Source organism: Bombus impatiens, unplaced genomic scaffold (assembly GCF_000188095.3).
Source record: "Bombus impatiens unplaced genomic scaffold, BIMP_2.2 scf_0155, whole genome shotgun sequence".
Taxonomy (NCBI): Eukaryota; Metazoa; Arthropoda; class Insecta; order Hymenoptera; family Apidae; genus Bombus; species Bombus impatiens.
Genome location: NT_176574.1, coordinates 617,995 through 641,200, shown reverse-complemented (window position 1 = coordinate 641,200; position 23,206 = coordinate 617,995). Strand labels below are relative to the sequence as shown.

Here is a 23,206-nt window from a genome sequence, read left to right as displayed (position 1 = left end):
CTATATACATACGTATCCAAATAATTTCCGTTAGAATTTCTTATAAGTAATATTGTTGTATTTTCTGACAATATATTTTTTATAACCTAAAAATTGTTTCTTTTTCTTTGTTTGTATGTATATTTAGATACTATATAAAAATCAAGGAATTTTTTTTTACCTAAAATACTTTTTTCGATCACTGTAGATTACAAATAATTCTTTTTATTTCTCAATCGCATCGTACGTCTTTTACAATAATTAAAAAATAGGTGATCTGTAAATGTATGTATAATCGTTAATGTATACAATAGTAAACTGTGACAATACTTCGCAATAAGATATACAGTCGTAGGATATTCGTTTTAAATCACTATCAAATTACTTTCGTATCAACGGAACATCAAAATATATGTTAGAAAAAATATAGTGTAGCTATATTATGTAATGTTCTATATTCGCTGTACACAACAAAAATTATATTTTTATGTACCGCGTTACTTTTTTGTTAATTTTTCTACCCCTTGTCAATTTCATTTCAGTAAATTTTTTTTTCAATAGATTTTTACGTATATGAATACATATTACGTGAATACGCAATTGTTAAAACAAAAAACAATTCGACGTTGTAATGTAAAGAAATATAAGAATTATAGCGTTCTCTTTTTTATCACTCGACAAGGAGTTATACGTATGTCATTCAATGGACACACATAAAGTAAAATCTTATGATATCGACCGACCATTATATCTACGTACATAGCCGAAGACGGAATAATTATGGTTATTGTAAAAAACTAATTAGCTCCATAACAACGATTAATTGCGTAAATAATCATGTTTTTTCATTTGAAATTTCTTTTGGTCAGATACCAATGTATCCTTTCCCTGTTTGCATAATCATTGTCTTATTTTAAAGCTGCCACACATTTGATTAAATTCGTGTATGTTTTATTAATGACGATCGCATTAAAGCTATCGTGCCTCTTGGCTGTGTAACGAAAAGGTGCATACGCGTAAGTCGAAATACTCAGTACTCGATACGCGTCACATCAAATATAAATACGAAACAATATCGTAAATAACAAGTAATTCTAAAAATTCAACTAGTTCTATCTATGTACATTCATGATATAACGTATAATTTTATGATACGTTGTTTCAGTAAAATCGATGTAATAATTCTCAGGTTCCAGGTTATATCCTAGACCTCGGTATAAGCCTTATTTATTGTGTAGAACGCTAATTGGTCCAATGGAATGAGTAGGCATTAAATGCATTCAACATTATCTATGTAGCTAAATGCTAGAGATATGAAGGCCAAGAGATAATAAAATTGTGTGAATGCATTTATTCTACCCTAATAGTTCTAATTAATAATTGTTCTACTACTTGTATTTATATCCATTTTTATAGCATACTCTTGGTCAAGTCTGTGCAAATAGTTGCTGGAATGATCCATGTATACTCATGTAAAATAGTCAGTGCCATTATGAATATAATACACATACACTCTACTTTACGTTAAATATAACAACAGTTTGGTTTTGGACCATGACCATGCTATTCTATCTGATTTATTCATATTAGTAACAGTATAATTCTAAAGAAAATAAATCAATTTTCAATTTTCAGTCTTAATTTCTATTGTTGTCGGTTGCTACTGTTGTTATTGATATTACTGCTGTTACTGTTATTGTTATTCGGGTTGTTGCTAGTACTGCTGTTGCTGCCACTGCTGCTGTTATTATTGTTATTATTATTGTGATGATTGTGGTGGTGATTATTGCTATTCAATGTAGGGATAGTGGGATTTCCAATATTATCTATTTCGCGCTGCGCACGTGAAATTTTTACCTTGTCCCGCGGCGTTCCATCCTCACCGGTTTCCATAGCAAACATTTTCATCTTTTCTTTAAAACTTAGCTTTTCAGGTACTTGCCCAACTTGAGAACTTTGTTGCTGCTTTTGTTTTTCAGCGAGCCTTCTTTGTCTGGGATCCCTAAACAAAACAATAAAGTAAAAATCCACGATTCATTTTCTGATTATTAGCAATCATTCGAGCACAAAAAATAATAAATTATAGCGTTACTTGTACACTTCTTGAGCACCTATTACACCAGGCGTACTACCAGTAATTGGAGCCCCACAGGATCCTTCGGGTGCTTTTGGAGATGCCAATAAAATTTCTGCATCATTTATGAAATTCTGAAAGTAATAAGTAAACAGTGAACATACGTTTACATAGTAGTAACTTTAAGTTGCTCGACTATAAATTGGCAAACCATCAAAATTTGTAATAAAAGTTTTCAATTGGAATTGAAATGAAAACAGGATGAAGCTACCTAATACATGTATATTGAATAAATGATGATATTATCTGCATAAAAAATGTAAATAATTTAAATTGATTAAAATCATTTAATACAATATGTGATTGAACATGTGCGAAAGTGTACACAATTTCAGAAATAATATGTATGTGTATATATAATCTTACATTTGGATCTTCTGTAATGACATCCATAGCCAGAACCTGACTTGCGCTCGAATTTCCAGACGAAACACTTCGTTGCATTGATTCTACATTTGCATTTGAGTCATGAAAAGAGACTCTCTTAACAGACGTTGACTGCGGCTGAGTCAATGTTACTATATTAGATATGTTTGCATTATTCGATCTCAGGGTACTTTGTTGCGACATAACCGCATAACTAGAACCTCGTTCCGGAGGCAGAGGCGCATCGTTGCTAGTATTATGCGTGGCTATCAAAATATATATGTACACATAATCCAAACATAAATGGCGACAATTAGTAGAAGAGGACTTTGTTTTTATTTTGTCATTACTGACAGTGTTATAAATACTTACAAGAGGCGCTTGATCCGTTAATAATTAGGCTGTCCAATCGTAACATACTGGGATGTAACATTTGTTGAGTTTTCAAATGGGATTGCAGCTGTTGCGAATGATGTTGCTGTTGATACATTTGTTGGATTTGCTGTTGTTTGTTAATTTCTTCCTCCTTCTTTTTCGATTGAGTGTCATCGAATTCGACTTGTTTTCGCTTAATTTCCTCGTGTCTACGATGCATTTCTTTTTCTTCGTTAGATTGAGATAAACCAAGTGGTTTTTGAGAAGAGGTCAAATGAAGCAAGGATGACATTTGAATTTGCCCTATGTTATTTGGCATTTGATTGGTGTGTTCATGTTGAAGATCTGACGAAAAATGCGAACCAGAACTCTCTTGTTGCTGTTGATGTGGCTGTTGCTGTTGCAGACAAGTATTTACAATATTTTGCGAAGATTGCTGAGATGAGCCATTGCCCGTGTGTATTGGCACGACGGTGGTAGAATGCATCGGGGAACCACCAACAGATTGACCAGTATGATTTCCTTTGATAGATTGATTGGTTGCATTTGTTCTAGGCAAGTTGAGGTGATGTTGCTCCAATGAATTATTTCGATCTTGTGGCACCGTTGTACGAAGCAGGCTTTGTTGTACTCTTATGTTCTCTGTGTCTAAATCATTACTTTCTTCGTCATCGTCTTGTTGATTGGCAACTTCCTCAGCTCTTTTTTGAAAGTCTCTTTCTAGCTGAAGAGCCCGCAGTTGTTCTTCCTGTTGTGATGTTCTGTGAGATAACGCACTTAATTCCGCTATTTGTTGATCTCGCCACTGTCTTGCAGCTTCTCTTCTACGTGCTTGTTCCTAAATAATTTCATATGATAATAGCAATAAAACGATAACAAAGATACATTTAATAAATAAACTTACTCTTTCTTTCTCTTCTCGTTGCCATGGATTTGTAGCACTATATTGATATTGACGTGGTTGTAATGTAGTTCCAGTCGTATTTGCTGGATAATACCCCCCGCGAGGAGGATCCTGCATACTCGCAGTGTACCTGGGTAGATAAATATTATTTCAGTTTTTTAGTTTCATCTATATTATCTAATCTTTCATTAATTAACCAAAAAGATATTACCTTGAATCCGATTGTTTACTATAAAGTGGATGAGTCGAAGTGCTTGGCGGCGGCGGCGGAGGACTTTCTGGATATCCTTCTTCCGGTAAAGTAGGCCGTATTGGAATTTCATTAGACATCGTACTTCCTTCCGGTGCAGTTTGCGCTCTATTTATTCCACTTTCGTCATTATAATGTTCGTTTCGTACATCCGAATTTAAATAATACTGCGATCCAACAGCAACATGTTGATTTTGATCCATATATAATTTTCCAATATCTCGTGTACCTTGATCTCTTCCATAGTCGAGCAACATTCCGTTGGATTGTAAGCGAATTAAATCGTTTTTTCCTCTGGCAGATGTCATACTAGCATGTCCATATTGAATATGTCCAAGATTTTGTTGTTGGATATTTTGATGTTGATGTTGGTGCTGGTGTTGATGCTGATGCTGATGTTGATGCTGAAGCTGAAGCTGATGTTGGTGTTGATGTTGATGCGGATGCTGATGTTGCGATTGAGGTTGAGATTGATGTTGGTGTTGATGTTGATGCACGTGTGGAGATTTCCCATATTGGACCATATAGGGGCCATATTGCGCATCCAAGTAACCATAATTCGAAGGTCCCGTTTGTCTCGTGGTTACATGACCAGATGTTGAGATTGATGGTGCGGAGGACACTGTTACTGGTGGACTTGATCCCAAATTTGGTTGGGAACCGATAGATTTTGTTGGTCGGACGGCAGAACTTATCGGGGATTGAACGGACATATTTGTTTTTAAATTATATGCGGCTGGTCGATACTGATTCAATGGGACTGGAATGCCACCTCGTAATTCGCGTCTTCTGACTTCCTCTTGCATTTCTTGAAGCTTTGCTTCTTGTCGTATTATATCCCGAGATGACTGAGATCTTGGAGGCGCTGCACAGCCTTGTTGTTGCGAAAGACCACCAACAAGGTAAGATTGTTGTTGAGGTTGAGGTACATATGCAGATATTGGACGGTCTCTGGCCTGATTCATTTCGAATGTTCCCGGACGATTCAAAGAATTTTGTGAACCTCTCGAGTTCTTTTGCAGCTGCAGAGGATTCCTACAAATTCACGGAAAAGGAACAAATCAGATAATTTTATTTGAAATTCACAGGTCGAGAAAATAAAACTAAAGTAAGAAAACCAAAATGAAAGAATTTTATTAAAACAAATGATAAAAAATAAGAAAAATAAAAGCTAATTACCTGTCATCCGAATGTTGAGACGGACTATGTCGTTGCTTGGTCGTGGTGGTGGTCGTGGTCGCGGTCGTTGTCGTCGCCGTCGTGTCTTGATTCCGATAGATGCTCAAGTTTTGATAAAATCTTTCGGCTTCGTTACTTTGAAGAATATTCGAACTTGGCCCAACATTAGCACTTGAACTATTGTTACTCGTTGTTTGACCAGGGTTCAAATTCGGTGACGATTGTTGTCTACTCACAAGCCCACTCGGTGGTAATGTTCCCATTTTTGTTGGATCATGTAAATTATGACTCGAGCTATTTTAAGAAGAAATATATTATATAAATAAAGAGGAATGGATAAACATGATTTAAAAAAGATGGTAAAATTATTTTGGGAAGCAAAAGGAATCGAAAATTCTTATGGTACAGTTAGGATCTAAAGTAAGAAAAAATTCACTAAAGTTCGAAAGAAAAATGAGTTCTCTTACCGAGAACGTAGCGATGTCGAACCGTTGATTGTGGTCATCGGTGGAGGTGGCTGCGTAACAGGCGGTGTAACGCTGTTACTCGACGATGCCCTGCTATAACCAGGATTGAACACCTCGTGCTGTTGTTTTCCATCCGTTCCTACATCTGTTTTACAGAACCGTACGACACACATTAATTAGTATACATATTTTTGTGAGATAAAATTTTAACCCGGCAACGTGAGAAAACAATGACGCAAAAATAATAGTAATAATATAATAAATAGCGCGTAAAATGTTAGATACAAAAAATAGAAAGAGAAAGGAAAAAGAAACAAAACGGAACGAGATGAAGCGAGGCGAGACGAAGTGAAAAACGAGAAGGTGAAAAGCGGATTAGAAGTGAGTCATAATATCACGAAAGTAAAGTGTGTGACCAAGTTAGAGGCGAAAGGAGTGCGTGAATCCAACGAGCAACACGATAATGACAACCATATAGCACATTCTCTCCATCTCGCTATCATTCACTCTCCTTTCTTCAATTATTGTTTCTACTTACTGTGCAATGCTGGCACGGACTTGCTGGTATGTATTTGTTGTTGCGGTGCAGTAGCATCGCGTCCAAGCCGAGATGGTAAGTCTCGTTCACTCATGCGACGAGGTCCTGCGATAGTCACACGTGCGGAAACATATGTTTGCGTAATGTTGTACTTTAATGATATTTATTATGAACATTTAGACAAGCATGAATAACTCAAGCAGTATATTGTGATTCATCCGCCAATTATGAAAAATCAACAGAATAGACTACATCATTCAAAAAATCATATAGAAAATATCAATTTTTCACGCGTGCATCGCACGCTTTATTCAAAAAATGGTTATGTTTATTACATCAATATATTATATACTTCTTCCTGCGAGATTGTGTTTTAATAATGTATGCATGCATGTTTCGTTAATAGCAATAATAACAACACATGTAAATAGCGTAAAGTAAATACATGTAAAGTACGAATGTTATTTATATATGTATAATGTATATATGTAACAAAGTACAAAGACAGAAAAAAAAAGCGGACGTGTAAAATTTAAATTCTAACAAAAGCAAGCTAAGTCCTATTCCTCTCTTTTATACATTTTCATTCATTCTCCTTTTTTTTCTTTCGCTCTACACTTACAACATGCACATAAACATTTATCTCATAGCGAAACGGATTGCTAACGGAAGAAACAGAAGATGTGCTTTTGTGTAGAAGAGGGAAAAGAACAAGAAAAATTGCTCGAAAGAAAATTATCTTGACATGCGTGAGGTAGGTCGATCATTGGTAAATGACTATTAACTTGCACAACATCCATTATTCCTAATATTGAAAGGCACGCATTAAAAAAATGCGAGAGCAAAATCAATTGCTTACGTAAAAAGAAACCAATATCTAGATGAGTTTGACTCGATCTTGGATAAATCTTGGATAAATCTGATTTTGTCCAATGTTGGTCGAGCTTTACATCGATCTCTACGTCTTTATCAATTATCGAAGTTTCTTTTTCAATCTCCACTGACGCATGTTGATCGCTTTTAATCGGTAAAAGATCGAAATGGTTTTTTTCTGCGACACGTGACATCGGATTCTGTTGGAATTTGTCTTTCACGATGAAATTTTGTTTGCAAGTTTTTAGTCCGTATATTGTTTTGTTATCGTTATCGTTATCTTGCGAGGAATCCTCGTTCCGAGATCGGAAATACTGCTGATCGTTAGTGAGAAACGATGATGCTTCATCAATATCGCCCTGTTGATCAGTAGTTCGTTTCAATTCATTGGTGGAACGGTATTTTTTTCGTTTACACCACCTCTGTTTTCGCTGCTCGCTGTCTTCATTACGTGATAATTCTTTTGCCTTTTCAATATTTGGATAGGAATTCGCCAACCGTTTGATCAATTTACCATCGAATAAGAGTGGTTTGCTTGCGTTCGCACTTTGCACACTGTTCTCTCCAATATCCGTCGGCCATGATGACACGAATCTCTGAATATTCGCCTGTATTTCACGCAAAGACAACGATGACGCTGTACCTGACTCTGTATCGACGAAAATGCTGTTTGAAACTTCCATGTCTGTTTCTTTATTCAATACGTGAAAAGAAGGTAGAGAAGGAGAACGAAAAGGAAGAAGCGATGCTCTCGCACCATCGAGATCGGATACTTCCCTCAGTTGTTCTATCACCTGTTTTTGTTCTGACAATGACAACTTCCGTTTACCATCTGTTGATTGACCTTTCCGCACATCGGCTGAATTATTGTGATAGCAATAATAGTTAACATCACCATTTTCATTTAACAGATCTATGGTCGATTTTTCGAACATTTGGTCCAATCCAATTGGCGCAAGATATCGCCGTTTAATTTCGCTATTTCTCAAATCTAGTTCGGATTGACATTCATTGACATCGTCGATGGCGGGAAAACGATAGTCCGATCGCTTTTGATAAATTTGAATTGAAGCAACATTAGGTTCTGAAGCAAATTTTTTTGAGCTCTCTAATAATTTAATCGCATTAGGTCGATGATGAATCGGTTCAACATCGCCGAGTTTTGAAAAATGTTTTGCCAACGCGGCTACGCGACCACCACAACCGAGGCGCACCTCTTCCGGTGATTTCCAACATTTGTTGAAAGTCGATATATCACTTGACGTATCGCTATCTAGACCAGACAAGTCAAGATTTAATACTGGAATTACAGCGTTATTAACAGTCGGCGTTGTTTTCGAAATCATGCAAATTTTGGAATCACCGTTCTCCTTATTTGATACGTCTTTCTCCACCTTTTTTTCTCTTATCTCGTAATTTTTGTCTCGTTGTTCCAACGCTTGAAATCCAATAATTGTCGTTTTATTAGCTTCTGCGTATTCCTGTTGCCTATTCGATTCTTCTTGTCCATTCTCATTTATGATCTGTGATCTTTTTTCAATCACTGATCGTTGCGAACATCTGGAATATTTGCCCATAACGTCGTTTTTACATCGTGGTAAATTTGATGCAGTGAAATCATCTCGTGAAATACTGGTTACATCAATTACACGATTATTAGATATGTTATTATTCTCCGATTGATACTCGTTGAATTCGTTTAACGGATAACATGACATCGGGGTGTCATCCGTTTGATCGATATAAGGTATCGAATCGAGAGAAAAATTATCACATTTGATACCTAGCGCCGTTGTTGTGGAAACCGAATTTGTCGAATTTAAAATAATTGACGGTGTTTGAACAGCGTTCATATTCATTGGCTGGGTAAATGGAACAGTTTGCTCAACTTTCGAAACAAACGACAAGCTTTTCGTTTCAGATCTGTGGTTTCTTTGATCGGTTGAAGCGCGTGTATTATTCGTCGAAATAGTACCATCGCGTGTTTGCAAATATCTATCACCATGCTCCAAATTCGAACGCAAATCTGTACCGTGGTCATTATCACCATCACCACTACTGTTACCACCACCACCTACTGTTTCTACATTTTCTCGCTTTCCCCGCTGAGACTGTTGTTTTACCGACTCGTTATCGGCATGTTCCGCGTAAGTCCGCGTGTGTGTTAACAATGACGACGGTGTACGATCCCGCAAACACGTTTGTCGCAGGTCTTTCGATTGTGAAATACTCCATAATGGTTTGCAGTACCGATTTGAACCGTCTGAGACGAGGCGAGAAGAATTTAATAAATCGGAATCATGATAATATTTATATTCCAAGTCCTTTGAACAAATCGAAGAAAGAATCGCACCTGGTACTGAATCGATCGAACGTTCCGAACCGATCGCGTGCCTTGGAACGCTCAACAAATTACCCATTGAATGTGACGTAGATGGCTGCTCGTTCGTTTCCTGCACCGATGAAGCTTCCAAGTTTTCGGACTTGGGGCGAATCTTGTGCACTGCTCAAGAACAATCAGTTAGTAAAGCGTTAATTAAGCAATCATCTATATCTGGCTATTTCGCGAGAGCCAGAACCCGATGAATAAAATGACGTGCGGCGACGAATAATACGAGCGAGAACGATTCATGAAAGCGTTATAAGCTGTTTAACATTCCGCAATTAGCAGATTAAAAGCATCGCGCGAGAACGAATTGGAGTATATTTTGCACTATAAATTTAAGCGATCACTTATTTCAGTTTCTTTCTCTTTATCACGTCGCTTTTTTAAGCTCGTTGCCTTACTCTCAAGGTATTTTAATTCTTGTAATATTTCCTTCGCAGTATTAAAGCGAAACGAATTATCGAACGGTGAAACGACACAATCGAATCGCATTGTAATTATTAAAGAAAGTTCAAAACGGTCTTCGAACGAACAACATACGTACCTCTGGTCATTACTGGTGATGGTTGTGATAATAAAGTGGCCAAACCATGATATATGGCACCTTGTTTAGCAACTTCCAATGTTACTACTGGTCCGGTACGTACTAAATATTCAGCAGCTCTACGAAAGAGCAAAGTCAATGCTATTATAAGCCCAACCATAGAAAGAATTAATATGGATAACTTCTCCTAAAATAGTTCTACAACCATTACACAATCTTTAGCACAACCTATACATTACTTACTTTTCCTGAGTAATTCCTACTAAACTTTGTCCGTCCACTTTTAGCAATTGGTCTCCAGCTGTCAATCTGCCGTCCTGCATATGTATGTATATATTTTAATATTGTGTAAAAAAGATGCGATTAGATGTTAATTCGCGTATTCGTTTAAACTACGTAGTATATATATGTCAAAATTAACAATAGAGATTTACATATGGACATAAACGATAGATTTTACTAATGATAGAATAATTATTAATAATTATTTGTGGTCGAATGTAAATTTTCTTCTTGCCTCTATGTACTACATGGAGATTTACTTACAGCATCAGCAGCACCACCAGCAACCACGCTCTTTATATATATCCCGAGCCTATCCTGACCGGCGCCCTGCAACATATCGCAACCAAATGTATATTCTATTGGCGATAACAAGGTATTTGATAAGATTTAAAATATATAATTACATGTAAATATAATACATATAATACAATAACACATACCTTTGCTGCGACAATGCTCAAACCCATTCCATTGGTAGACTTGTGTAATTTTATTACATGTATCTCAGGCTGAGCACCACTCGGCCCTGTATGACAGGAATAACCTCCAGATCTATTGCTCATTGCGCTTGGACTGCGAAACTATTAAATATTATTGGTAATTAAGATCTTAATTATCGTTCAAGTATCATCATTGCTAGCCGTGGTAGGAAGCAGAACAAGGGGGAAAAAGAAGGAGGAAGGAGACGGGAACAAGGAAAAAAGAGAGGAAAAAGAAAACAAATTACATTATTGTGGTGATCTATCATGTATATAGTCCAATATCCACTACTGGTGGGTTGTGGTGCCATACGGCATAGACCATCTCGTTGCAATGGCGCTAAAAATTCAGCTAATCCTGGAGGTACACCACGAATAACTTCGCAACTGTATCCATCCTCCGGAAGTAGAAGCGCCAAAGCGAGCGTAGGCTCTTCTTCGAGTCGAATCTCTCTGCCATCAGCACGTGCGAGCGTATCAGCCACGCTTTCGGCTACCTGGAATTTAATATGATAACGCATTACTTATAAATATACTGGAAATCCTACCATGTTTCCACCTTTATCCTTTTTATGTATTATTACATAAGTATACATATCAACTCACTCTGACTACGTTTTCGATCAATTCCGCAGGAAGTCTTGGTTCATCCGCAGCTGGTTGATATTTTTGCAACAATGCTCTGACCTGAAGAGAATTCAACTTGAAGCACGTAGAGCTCAAGGTAGCAAGTTCCTCCGCATTGTATTTTGGAGCTTGTAGAAGATGAGTCGCTTGCATGATGGTTGCCAAATGACATTGACTCGCGAGTTCCAAGCCTTGCCTTTCAGCCCAAGTTTCCAGAGCGTTTAGTCTTGCCTTTAATCTACGACCGAACCATCTAACGCACAAGTTGGCATTTGAAACTAAAGCGTTAAACGCGGTCGCGTTTATTGTGTGAAACAGGTGACTAAATAGTTGAATGGTAAGTGCAGCGTTTACTCTGCATCGCCTAAGTAAAGCCATCGTGCTCGAAAATATTTGAAGAACGCCGGCTTCTTTGGCAGGTTCGTCTGCATCTGCCATGAACTGTGACATTGCCGGTGCTAGTTCCAAGGAAATGCACCTAACCAATGACGCGAATGCTGTATGAACTGCTTCCGTCAAAATATCTTGTGCCCTGGTTGAAAACGCACCTACGTGCCGATCGTTTTTCAACATATGTAGTAGTTCTGAACCGTTTGCTAACCACAGTGCCAACGAGGACGCATCCATATACCGTTCCTATGACAATGATATGGAATAGAATGATGTATTAAATAACAACAGTAATATTTATATCCTCACCATCACAATCTACCGTACTGATTGTACTTGTACTGATTCAATTGTTCAATAGATCATCTCGAGTTAGGTTATCGAAGCATTATGTAATTCTTCATTAATTTACCTGTATTACTCGTTGAATCATGCTAGCGACATTTGCTAACATCACGGTCAATCTATGAGCTCTCTCCGTTGGTTGCAATTCTGGTCTATAATGTGTGCTTGCACGATATCTTGCTGCCAAGTAAAGCGTATACGTTGGAGCCAATTTGAACTGCGGCGCCGATGGTTCAACGTCTGTGATTACCGCATGAAAAAATGTTTCTTCCGTTTCCTCGAGAAATTCTAATACAGCTGGTAAAATCGGATCCGTCCCACGTGGCTGTCGATCATTCTGCAACGTTCTGTTCGAAACAACAGAAAAATTCGATATCATTCAACGTTGTTCTCCGGAATGCTATGATTGAATTTGTCTTCTCAACCGTTGGATAATTTATCCTTATGTGTATGTTTATCTGTTTACGTTAGTTGTTTATACAACTGTGTTTTTCATATAGAAAACATATTCGTATTTCGGATTTTATATTTCGAGATGCATGTCGTGACTTAATCACTCTACATTTCCTTGTTAGATCAAACAATCCGTTCATTATAAAAATGTAATAACGTAAACGTGAATTCTTTCGGTGAAACAGAAAAAGCTATTAAATATTACCTGTTACCATCCCTGCTACTGGTAAGACTGGCAGTTTCTACATTTCCATCGAGATCAAAGGTTGTTTCATAATTGTGCGTTGATTCCGGTGCATGTGTCGGGCTTCGAGTATGGCAAACAGTAGCAACAGCAGCAGCAGGGACAGATGTAGACTTGCTCGGACTAGATGGATGGATAGGTATCGGCCTTTCCGAGCCCACCTCCGTTACATTTGGCTGCAACCGATGCCGCACACCAGCTCCGTTTGGAATTTCGCTACCGTCAGGATTCAATTCTAGCGAAAAGGGCAATCTTTCGTCTTCGTATCTGCGAATCAAACCATGCGTATTACATGTTGTAACGATTGCCTCCCATGGTCCATCATTGGTTCCATTAATATTTCTCAAATTATAAGTTTCCCGTTGTAAGTTACAATTGGTCATCAGTATAGCCAATCCCCCGTATAAATTTAATATATTTTCCTTTTGATCAAAAACAACGAGAATTAGATGCACTCTTTTTTCCTAGAACGAACTCTTCCGCTATAATTTTATCATTCCAACAAACCTGTAATCTAATTCGTTCCATTTGCCACTAGGTTTTTTCTTCCGTTTCCGAGGCACATAATCTGAAGGTCTTCTTCGCACATGAAACATAATTGAACCTGTAAATAATGCAAAACACATTTTGTTTATAAAACATCTATTCTTAATCTACGTAGGTTGCCAAGACTATATTATTTTCATATAAAGAATAACCTACATCACTCTCTATTTATCTCTATGTGATTTATCATTAATATGTATTTCGACATTTTAATTTAGGGATATCATGACATGATTCGAATAATAGAACGGTAACGAAAGGAATAGTCATCCCTTTATTTCGCTTTACTCTGTTTCTTCTACTACAATATAATCTTTGCATGTCTTATATGGCCATAGAATTAAAGATATAAATTATTTTACTTGGAAATTTAGAGTGAAATCTGTGAAATCTCTGAAAAACCATCTAAAGTGCCAATGTATCTTTTGAACTTTGTATATGCCCATGAAAGTTCCATTTAGCGGATTTTTAATACATATGATAATAAGTACGTAATGTTACAGATATCATTCTGGTATCACAGATATACATACAGTCTTGTGTCACATTTTATACCCTTTGCGTGTCCAACTGACCTACATAGTCTATGTTCACTGTTACAACCACACCTTCTCACTTCGTTATTTTGAACGATCTATACCCATTACCAATGTGAAACCATCGATCGAACCGAAAATATACAGCCATATAATAACCTATACTTTTAACAATACTCGATTGAAATTTATATTTTCAAATTTCTCTTCGATTCTGTTCTCCATTATAGAGTTCGTATCAGAAGAATATTACAACCTATAGAAAGACAAGCAATCTTCCACCTTCTTGAACATGTATTAAACTGTAGATTATTCCTACTATAATTAATTAATATGTATACAATAATATACAGATACGAAAACTTATTGATAAAAAGCTTTATCGGCATTATACATAGAAACTATTTCTATCCCTGAATAATATATATCACAATTGCAATTCGTGAACGTATTTACGTTACAAATGTATCAATCGAAAAATATTAACAACCAAGAAATCATTACTAGTTATCGACAGAATAACTTTAAAGATTCTTACGTCTAATTCCCCAATCCATCATCGTGTATAAAATTCGTCGATTTCCTTAACTTGGTCCCTGAATATATGTATGCGTGTGCGCACGCGTCTGTGGTCCCTTCTTCGATCGATCACTTCAATTTTGGTCCTCTATATTTCACATTTTTTTCTTTTATAATTAAAATTAAAGAAAATATATGGCCAACTTTATATTATAAAGAAAATTGAGACACAGATTGTATTTTCTCCCTATTTTTTTCCAACGATTTTTTTTGCATATTCTAAATTTAACAAATTTTTTCTATTTTGCCCAAGATTGCGCGAGAAAGAAGAGTAGAGAAAAAATACCGAATTTTTAAATTGGCTGATTAATAGAAGAAAGAACAATACCAGTTTTTTACTTAACGCTTTAATGTTTATCATTCGACACGTCACTCGATAACTTGTAATATTTGTTCACTATTCAACGACGTATTGTGTATCGAAAACTTAGAATATTGTTTTATCCAGATTACTGCATGGAACTTCAAACATTTCGAATAAACGAAGAGATAAAGGAAAATCCTTTTTTTATATTTTTAAAATTTTAAAATTTGTTTGCAGTATAAAAGTTGATACCACGACTGCTAACAGAAGTAACATTAAATTACGTCACAATATTGCGCGACTGAATTTAAGCATTGCAGCCAGAAACAAGGGTTGGTGGGCGGTTCTTTGGTCTCGACAAGCACGCGCACGCCACAACTTATTATATCTATCGACATAGTGTATACACTGTAGTACACTAGAATACACGACAGAGCACGACACGGCACGGCAGGACATAATGTGAACTGAGGAATCTGAATACGACTATGCTGTTACATCAACGCTATGTAAAATTGTTGATAATTCTTAAAATTTGTCCATCCTGAGCTTCTATATCTTGTAATTTGAGTTCTATCAATTTTTGTTTTATTCGTACCTATCTATATCTATGAATTCTTGAACCACGTCTACTTTTTTTCCCCACTTACACCTTCTGACTCAGATATAAGTGTAAATTATCCTTTTTTCACGATTAAAATTGTAATAATATATAAATAGGATTATTCCTATTAAAAGCTCTAACTACACTTACCACGTGTAGAAGGATGATTCATAAGAATGGCTAGAGGGCATTCGTCATCGTCTAGTATATACTCCTGCTGTGTTCCTCCATTAATATTATTTTCACTATTTACCTGTAACATACGAAACGAAACATTGAAAAACGAAATATTGAAAAATATACATGTATATAAATTGTTCGACATTCCACGTAGCACATGATATTATAAATGATAATTCCGTAGCATTCTATTGTATATATACGCTATAAACTTCTTATACAGACGAAAAGATGTGGAAAGTAAAAGAAATATTTAGCTGACCTGTACGAGACAATACTGCTGTGGATCCACCTTCTCTAAACCATATTTAGAAAGCATTTCTCGTACGACTTGAACTGCTGAATCTCGGACGCTTAAAAGCAATGTTTTATATGGAACGTCTTTGCATAGCGCCTCGCCGTAAATTTTCAGCGTTCCGCCAGTATCGGGACCGCCATCTTTACTACGAAATTGTTGCAATTTTCTCTCCAATTTTTGTTGACGTCGTCTTCTCATCACAGCTTCCGGGTTTGAAATACTTCTGGTAAAGCTTGTTTCAGGTAACTCTAAAATGGGAACATTATTGTGTTGTACCATACGATATATACATTGAAACACAGCCAGATTAGAAATGGCCATGTTGTATCAATATCATCAATAACATCCAAATAGTCTTACTATATGTATAACTCGCTTGATATATCGACAATAAGAAGTTTGTTATCCGCTCACCCGTGTAAAGTTTTTCAGCTACTCCATTTTGATCGACGGGTATAGTATTTTCATCTTGTTCTAAACTCTTTAAACGACTCAGCTTTTCCTGTTTCTTCATCTGTTTCTTCTCGCGTTTACTCAACTTTCTGCGAAAACTAGACCCATCCGAAGAAGAGAAACCAACACCTTGAGCGTTGGTTTTGTCATCGATTCTTCTTAACAAAAAGCGTCCCTCACGGTCATCGATGTGCCAATTTAATTGCACTAACAATGGCTTTTCTTCAAGCCCAAGCTTACGTTCTTCTGTAAATAATGAAAAAGAAGAAGAAGAAGAAAAAGGAGAAGAAGAGACAAGGAGGATAACATCATGACTAATTGCTATGTCAATATATACTTTAACTGCTAACAACCTCTATTACTATTATATTTACCACCATTTTCGTGAATTTCGTAAAGTGCGTATTCAGGAACCGAAAGCATTCGCATATCTGGACGGAATTTTTCAATAAGCGTTTCGATGACCGCTTGACTCGTCGCATCCGACGCTACTCTAATACATTTTGTTGCGACCTTTTGACCGCTATCTTGGAAATAAAATCTCATTACTCCATGGAATTCTAAATCCTGAAAAGTACAAATAAACATTGAGTATATCGCTATTGTCGAACGTGGCGATCAAATTAAATCTCTTGAATAAAAGAAAGAATCAGGTGCAGTAAGCGGAATAATTCACCTCGTTCGGTTCTGAAAGCTCAAACAGATCCAACCTGTTGGCATTCCATTGCTGAATAACACCACGCAGAGCTTCGCGCTCGGCCTTCTTGTTTGCCAGTTCCGTGGCCATTCTAAAATCCACCCAAAGGAACGAGAATAAAGATTAATATTCTTTTACCAAATTTTTGTTGATTTTTCATCAATGCCGCTTTATATGCCTTTCATCAAGTCGCGTATATTTTACTCTATCAGCTTAAACATACCGGACAAATATACTCGTTTCAATTGTATTGGTTTGTTACGCGCCAATTAACTTCTCTGACAATCATTTTCTCAAGTAAAAGCTTATCACCATCTACATACTGTTCGGATCGATTTTCGAATAATTGCTATTAGATCGAATTTCAATCGATCGAGTATATAAGATAACAAACGGGATATACCTATCGCTTACAAATAAAAAGATTACACCGTTACACAAATGTGTTCCCATTGCATCGCGATACACTCCAAGTGGTCGTCATCGACGGAAGCGGTTCGATCAAATTAGATTACCAATCGAAATATTGAAAAACAGACAAATGCCACTAACAAGCATATTCTTAAACCAGCGTTTATCTCTGATATATTAAACATATGTGTACATGTAAAATTATAGGAGGCAATATAGAAGGTTTCTTGTCTCCTTGAAAAGAACAGAGCTTACCGAACAGAAATATTTTCTACGCACGATGTTGCTTTTTGAGAATGCCTAACACATACAGTAGGGGACAACTTTTAAAAAAACATACATAATCCTCAAAAATGAAGCAAGATCAAGCTCGCGATGTATCCGAGAAATAGCAATAGAGTAACAAAGCGAAACAAGTTTTGTCACAATCGGCAAGAAAAGAGTCGGTTTGAATCGGTTGGGGTCGTCTCGACTCGGACATTCTCGGTAATGTTCGAATACAATCGGTTTAACTCGGAGTGAAACACGTCCAACGAACAAGTCGCATACCACGCATTCCAATCTCCTTCGACCGAGTGTGCATTCGATCTTAAAACCTTAAAAGCGCGCTCGAGTAATTCTCGAACACGCTCGAGTACCCTCCTCACGCACGTTGCACTTTGCATCATTCTGTCATTTCTTTGATGCTCTTTTTCTCTATATCACCTACCCACTTTCAATCGCTCAGCTATCGTCAAACTTTTAATCCAAGAACACGCCTATACCGCGCTATGTGATTTCATTATGCGCTCTCTCCCCTCTGTCTCACGCATGTACGGTGTTCGCATACACATAAGTATGCCAGTACACGGCATGTTCACGTTCACATATACATAATCTCGTATGCAGTATCGGATACAACGTTCTCACATACAAATAAATATTTGCATATACAATGTGAAGAATGGAAAGAAAAATGCCACGTAAAACAATCTACGTTTCGTCAACTACGTAAAAAACTATATCTTTTCTTTTTTGCTTTGTGCAAATTCAAATTCGCAACAGCTCGTTATACGATTCAAAAACAGGTGTTTTCCCACATTGCTCGCATTTTCGCACGTTACATACGTATAATAAACGATTGAAACAACATAACATTTAAAACTAGAAAATAATTAAATTAGTCTATTATAAACTACTAATAAAGAATTATACGAAAAAATACTTGAGAAATGCTCGGTATAACAAATACAATTGAAACACAGGAAAAATGAAAAGTGGAGAAAGGTAGGAGACTGATGTGTCATCGTACTTACTCTTCTGAGACTGTCATTCTTCTAATACAGTCAAGCGAAATACAAAGTACAAGAAAGATGAACGACTATCCAAATAAAGCCAAACACTTCAAAGGAAAAAAAGATAAAGGAGATAAAGAAGATGAAAATCTTCTTGATCTAGAGTTAATCTTAGGAAATTTCCAAATATACAAATTTTTTTTAAATCTAAAGGAGTAGTAGTCATTCCTTATAACTTATGCGAAACTTCCTGTTGTTCATCGCATTCATATAAACTGTTATTGTAGACAAATCCAATCGAAACCGTAAAAATTTGTTTATAAAAACCTGTCTAATATCAAGCATTTTTCTATCTCCCAAAAAATGTTTCCAATTAAGTATAAGCAGTTCAACGATGAGCTTAATACTCGTATAATCCAGCCCGTTAGCGGGAAAAACACTTTCGTGATATATACAAGTATCATCCAACTTGTGAATTCCACATTTTTTTTTATTGCAACGAATAAGTAGATAATAATGTTCAATGAGTTAAATTGCCAATAACTTTCCACTAAATACTATAAAAACAAACGCCACACCCAAAGCTTTTTTATTTTACACAACACCGAATGCTACGCGCCTACCCAAACTTATCTCTTGCCGCGTAATTACTAACGAACTGACCGACACGAGTGGACTCGGATAGCTTGGGCCTCAACAGTATCTTAAGAGGGGGAAAACATTACATATACCTCCTCTTGCTATACCGTTTCCATCACTGACAAATTGCTTACATCCTTTTCTACCTATCCCTCCTCTTCCAATCCATTTCTACCCCTACTATTCTTCCTATCCCGCCACGCTTTTTACTACCTCACTACCATGCCATAATACAGCTTGCTCCGATCTGGTCCGATTCATACCAGTACCGCTTCGTTCCGTTCCATTCCGTTTCGTTTCGTTCTGTTCAGTCCTATTCCGTTCTATTTCATTCTATCTTGTTTCGTTTCCTTCCGTTCCGTACTGTTCTGTTTTGTTCCGTCTTGTCTATATTTCTTCTACTTTCTTCTATTTTATTCTTTTTTTATCTTTCATACTATATTTATACATACTGCACTTTCAGCGTGTGAAAAAATACAAAAAGATGCGACACAATAAAGTGATTTTATAATTAAAGATCAAAATTATTGATCTGACCGAAGAAATATTTGTTTCAATAAATATTTTATATATTTAACTTGTTGTATATAAATTGTATTAAATGTTGAATAGCTTCCTTCCAGTGCATGAAATATTTTACTTATGTATGAACTTGCTAATGAAACGAATCTAATTTTCATTATACGGCTTCGTCGGTAACACCATTATGTGTTACACGACTACACACCAAACAGATAGAAATAAGAAAAAACAATGAGAATAACTTTGTATGATTTCGATAGAAACGAATTTCCTTAAGGTTATATGAAAAGTAAACGACAGATATTACTAGCTCCCAAAACAAATAAACACTCATAAACTGCGAGTTCGCAAATAAATACGTGAAATTTCAGGTTTTTAAGTTTAGACTTTTGTTTGCATAGTAGATGATAACATATGAAAGCTAATACGTGAAAGCTGCTAATCGCGTAACTAACTTCATTGCGCCATCAAGTTGCCAAAGCTTTGTTGAAAATGGATGCTTAAACGGTCTGTTTATTACCCTCAACTAACCGTTTCCTGCTTATTCCGTTCACATGAATGTACCAAATGAATACGTATGCACACATTTCTGTCTTTAGTTTTTCTTTAAAATCTTCTAGTTTTATTCTTCTCTTCCAAATTTCTAACAAATATATTTTATTATTTATGCGCGTGCGTGCGTATTTATGCATATATGAACATATATTCGTAACCACTTGGATATTATAACAAAAAGCAAAGAAAACAAATTATAATTATAATGTAGTGTTACATAGTATAAAAAGCATTGAAGAAACAGGATTGTATATACGTAAATATGTAGAGAACATACTATCAGCGTGTCGCAGTAGCTATCTTGGGTCCTCTTTATTATTGAAGCAACCATTTAGAAACGTTTAAAAAGAAGTCTTTTCAAAGCTTGCATCTAAAGGATGAGCTTGAGAAAGGTCTATAAAAGCTATAGCAGACTTGTCTTACATAGTTATTACGATATATGAAAATTCTTCCTACATATTTTCTTATTTTGTTTTTTATTTATATTTATCGCTTAAACTTATTATAATACATACTATATGCAACGATTTCGATTACACTAAACATCACGAATTATTCATAATTGTTTAACTACGGACTGTAATACAATCTTTATGCAAAGATATAAACGTTTTCAGTAATTACGGTTATTTATATTTTCAAATGACAAATGTAACTCTAACAAGGATAGTTTGTAATATATGTATGTAACTAAAAGAATTTTTCATCCTCGGTTTCATATATCGTTTGTACTTTTATATCACGATTCAAAGGAGACGGAATCAAAGAAAAATATTTTTGAAAAAATATTAGTTCGAACAAGACAAAAGATTTTGCTGTGAAAACATACTTTCTACCTCTCTGCATAGTCTTTTTCTTTCTCTGTAAAACGAAATATTTTTTTATCACTTATAACATTCCTTGTATTCTTGATCTCTCCGCATCATGGGTAATTTGATTTTGCTAATCTTGATCGTGATCTATACATCTGATTTGGTAAACATGTAACATGTCTCAAGCTTTAATGTTGTTATATATACATGCGTGTCATTTATATGGATGCCAGAATGCGAATACATAATCGATATAAATCTCAAAATATTAATTTAATAGCAAAATGAATTAAAGCATAAACACGTAAACACTTGGAAGTGACAACTTTATCAAAGATAATCAAGTAAACGCGTGCGTATTACGTACAAATCTAAGTACATGCGCATATATACATATTATGCAATTATCTCGGGACTCGAGGCCAGATCAACGTGCATTAACATCGCGTTGGCAACTTACATGTCAATCGTGAAGACTAAACTTTGGTTTTAAATAATGAATTAGGAACTTTCAAAATTAGAAACATTTCTGTTGCTTTCTTCATCTTAAAAATACATATATCCAATTGCTCAATACATACGTGTATAACGTGTACACGTGTATATTTTTCAATTTGTCGATACTCGAACTCTATTTCTTTAGTAACTTTTCCCGCAAAAGTACGATGAATTTACTTATGTGTACGTATGTATATATACTGTTAAATATTATTAGTCCACCCGGTCTATTGTTATCGTGCATGATAAGATGCCGTCGAAGAACCGCTGATTAACATGTGGAATATGCTTGCGCGATAACTTTTGTTTATTTTTCATTATACATATATATATTATTATCTTGCGTGTATCGATGTTTAACTAAGCTTTTCATCAAAATTTGTTTCTTAGAGATCTTTTTTACTAACTTGCGTTTATAGGCAATGTAGGTAATATTTTTGTTTGTCGTGAATGATCATTTGTCCACTTCATTATTTTACTTACTTTAACCTCTCTCACTGACTGACCTTTATATAGTGATTTTATTGGTATTCTTCACAATTTTCTCCATAATCAGTTGCACAAAAATCTTATTATTATCGGTGCCCTCTGCTGACTTGCGACTTAAACAAATGATCAATCGTCACTGAACAGAACGTTGTAATTAATAAAAATTTCAAATGAAGAACTGATATTCAATACCAGTAAAGAATCATATATAGACAAGTAAGTACATACGTGAAAACGTATCAAAAACTGCATAACAAAATGCATTTGAAGAACGTAACACTTAACAATTCACGGATAAAAAATGACAAAGAAATAGGAAAGAATAAAAAGACCTACTCCACAATTAAACTCACACTTGAACTTCTGTGTCTAAAACCTTTAACAGTTCAACTATAATCATAAATACCAACAGGTGTCGCTTTATCGTGTTTCTTTGAACGTATGAATTGGTATGAACAATGATAAATCCATAATGTTAATATTTTACACATAAACTAGAGTACAAGTTTTTATCAAATAAAATCCATTATAAAAGATATATTGAGATGAAATTCAACGTAACAAATCTTATAAGACATCCCAAATAGCTTTTTAATTAGCTATTTTTCAAATTTCCCATGGTTGTAACTTTGCACTTAATAATTGTTTCACAAAATCGTTTTTGTCTATTGACAATGAGAATATAAAATAATTGTGTGAAACTACAATATTTTAATATTAGAAAACATTGTAATTTGGTCGATATCATAGTATTTAATAAATCATATAACAACAAATGAATAACGCAACAACAGATGTAAATATTGCAAATGTATTTTACGTTTTATTGGTTCGATTCATCTTCGATCATGTTTTATAACTTTTATATGCACTGATCGTGCTGAAAAACAGATATTAAGACGGTATTAGTTGAAGTTTACTGTTCACTATTCGCTAATGTCGACACTAACATATCTCACAATGATCAAGAAATATAGGAAGATACAGATGA

At 35.5% G+C, this 23,206-nt stretch overlaps 1 protein-coding gene across 15 annotated transcripts; it reads right to left on the bottom strand.

The window, feature by feature from the left end:
* Positions 1–252: 252 nt before the first annotated feature.
* Positions 253–23,190, bottom strand: LOC100743701 (afadin). Of its 15 annotated transcripts, none has more exons than XM_033319465.1 (26): positions 17,419–17,606; positions 16,995–17,106; positions 16,693–16,885; positions 16,280–16,564; positions 15,830–16,113; positions 15,538–15,640; positions 13,326–13,422; positions 12,780–13,085; positions 12,189–12,468; positions 11,366–12,022; positions 11,008–11,256; positions 10,721–10,861; positions 10,542–10,607; positions 10,239–10,312; positions 9,996–10,114; positions 7,052–9,568; positions 6,193–6,297; positions 5,655–5,799; positions 5,188–5,481; positions 3,970–5,043; positions 3,759–3,888; positions 2,852–3,692; positions 2,480–2,745; positions 2,072–2,187; positions 1,837–1,981; positions 1,547–1,720 (listed from the first exon to the last, which is right to left on the bottom strand). In XM_033319465.1, the coding sequence occupies exons 1-26, from the start codon at positions 17,466–17,468 to the stop codon at positions 1,694–1,696; spliced, it is 8,676 nt and encodes a 2,891-aa protein (XP_033175356.1). In that variant the 5' UTR covers positions 17,469–17,606; the 3' UTR covers positions 1,547–1,693. The 15 variants fall into 15 exon arrangements, with proteins under 15 accessions (XP_033175346.1, XP_012237953.1, XP_012237965.1 ...); XM_033319462.1 differs by lacking the exon at positions 17,419–17,606 and adding exons at positions 22,210–22,351; positions 22,444–22,571 and having other exon boundaries at positions 1,624–1,981; XM_033319461.1 differs by lacking the exon at positions 17,419–17,606 and adding exons at positions 22,233–22,351; positions 22,444–22,571 and having other exon boundaries at positions 1,624–1,981.
* Between the last annotated feature and the right edge of the window lie 16 nt (positions 23,191–23,206).

Coding starts and splice junctions, on each gene's coding strand:
- LOC100743701 (XM_033319455.1), bottom strand. CDS start 17,468: ATGGGAACACATTTGTGTAACGGTGTAATCTTTTTATTTGTAAGCGAT. Junction 12,469..12,779: donor AGTAGCAGGGATGGTAACAG/GTAATATTTAAT, acceptor TGTTTCGAACAG/AACGTTGCAGAATGATCGAC. Junction 10,115..10,238: donor GTAGGAATTACTCAGGAAAA/GTAAGTAATGTA, acceptor GCTCTTTCGTAG/AGCTGCTGAATATTTAGTAC.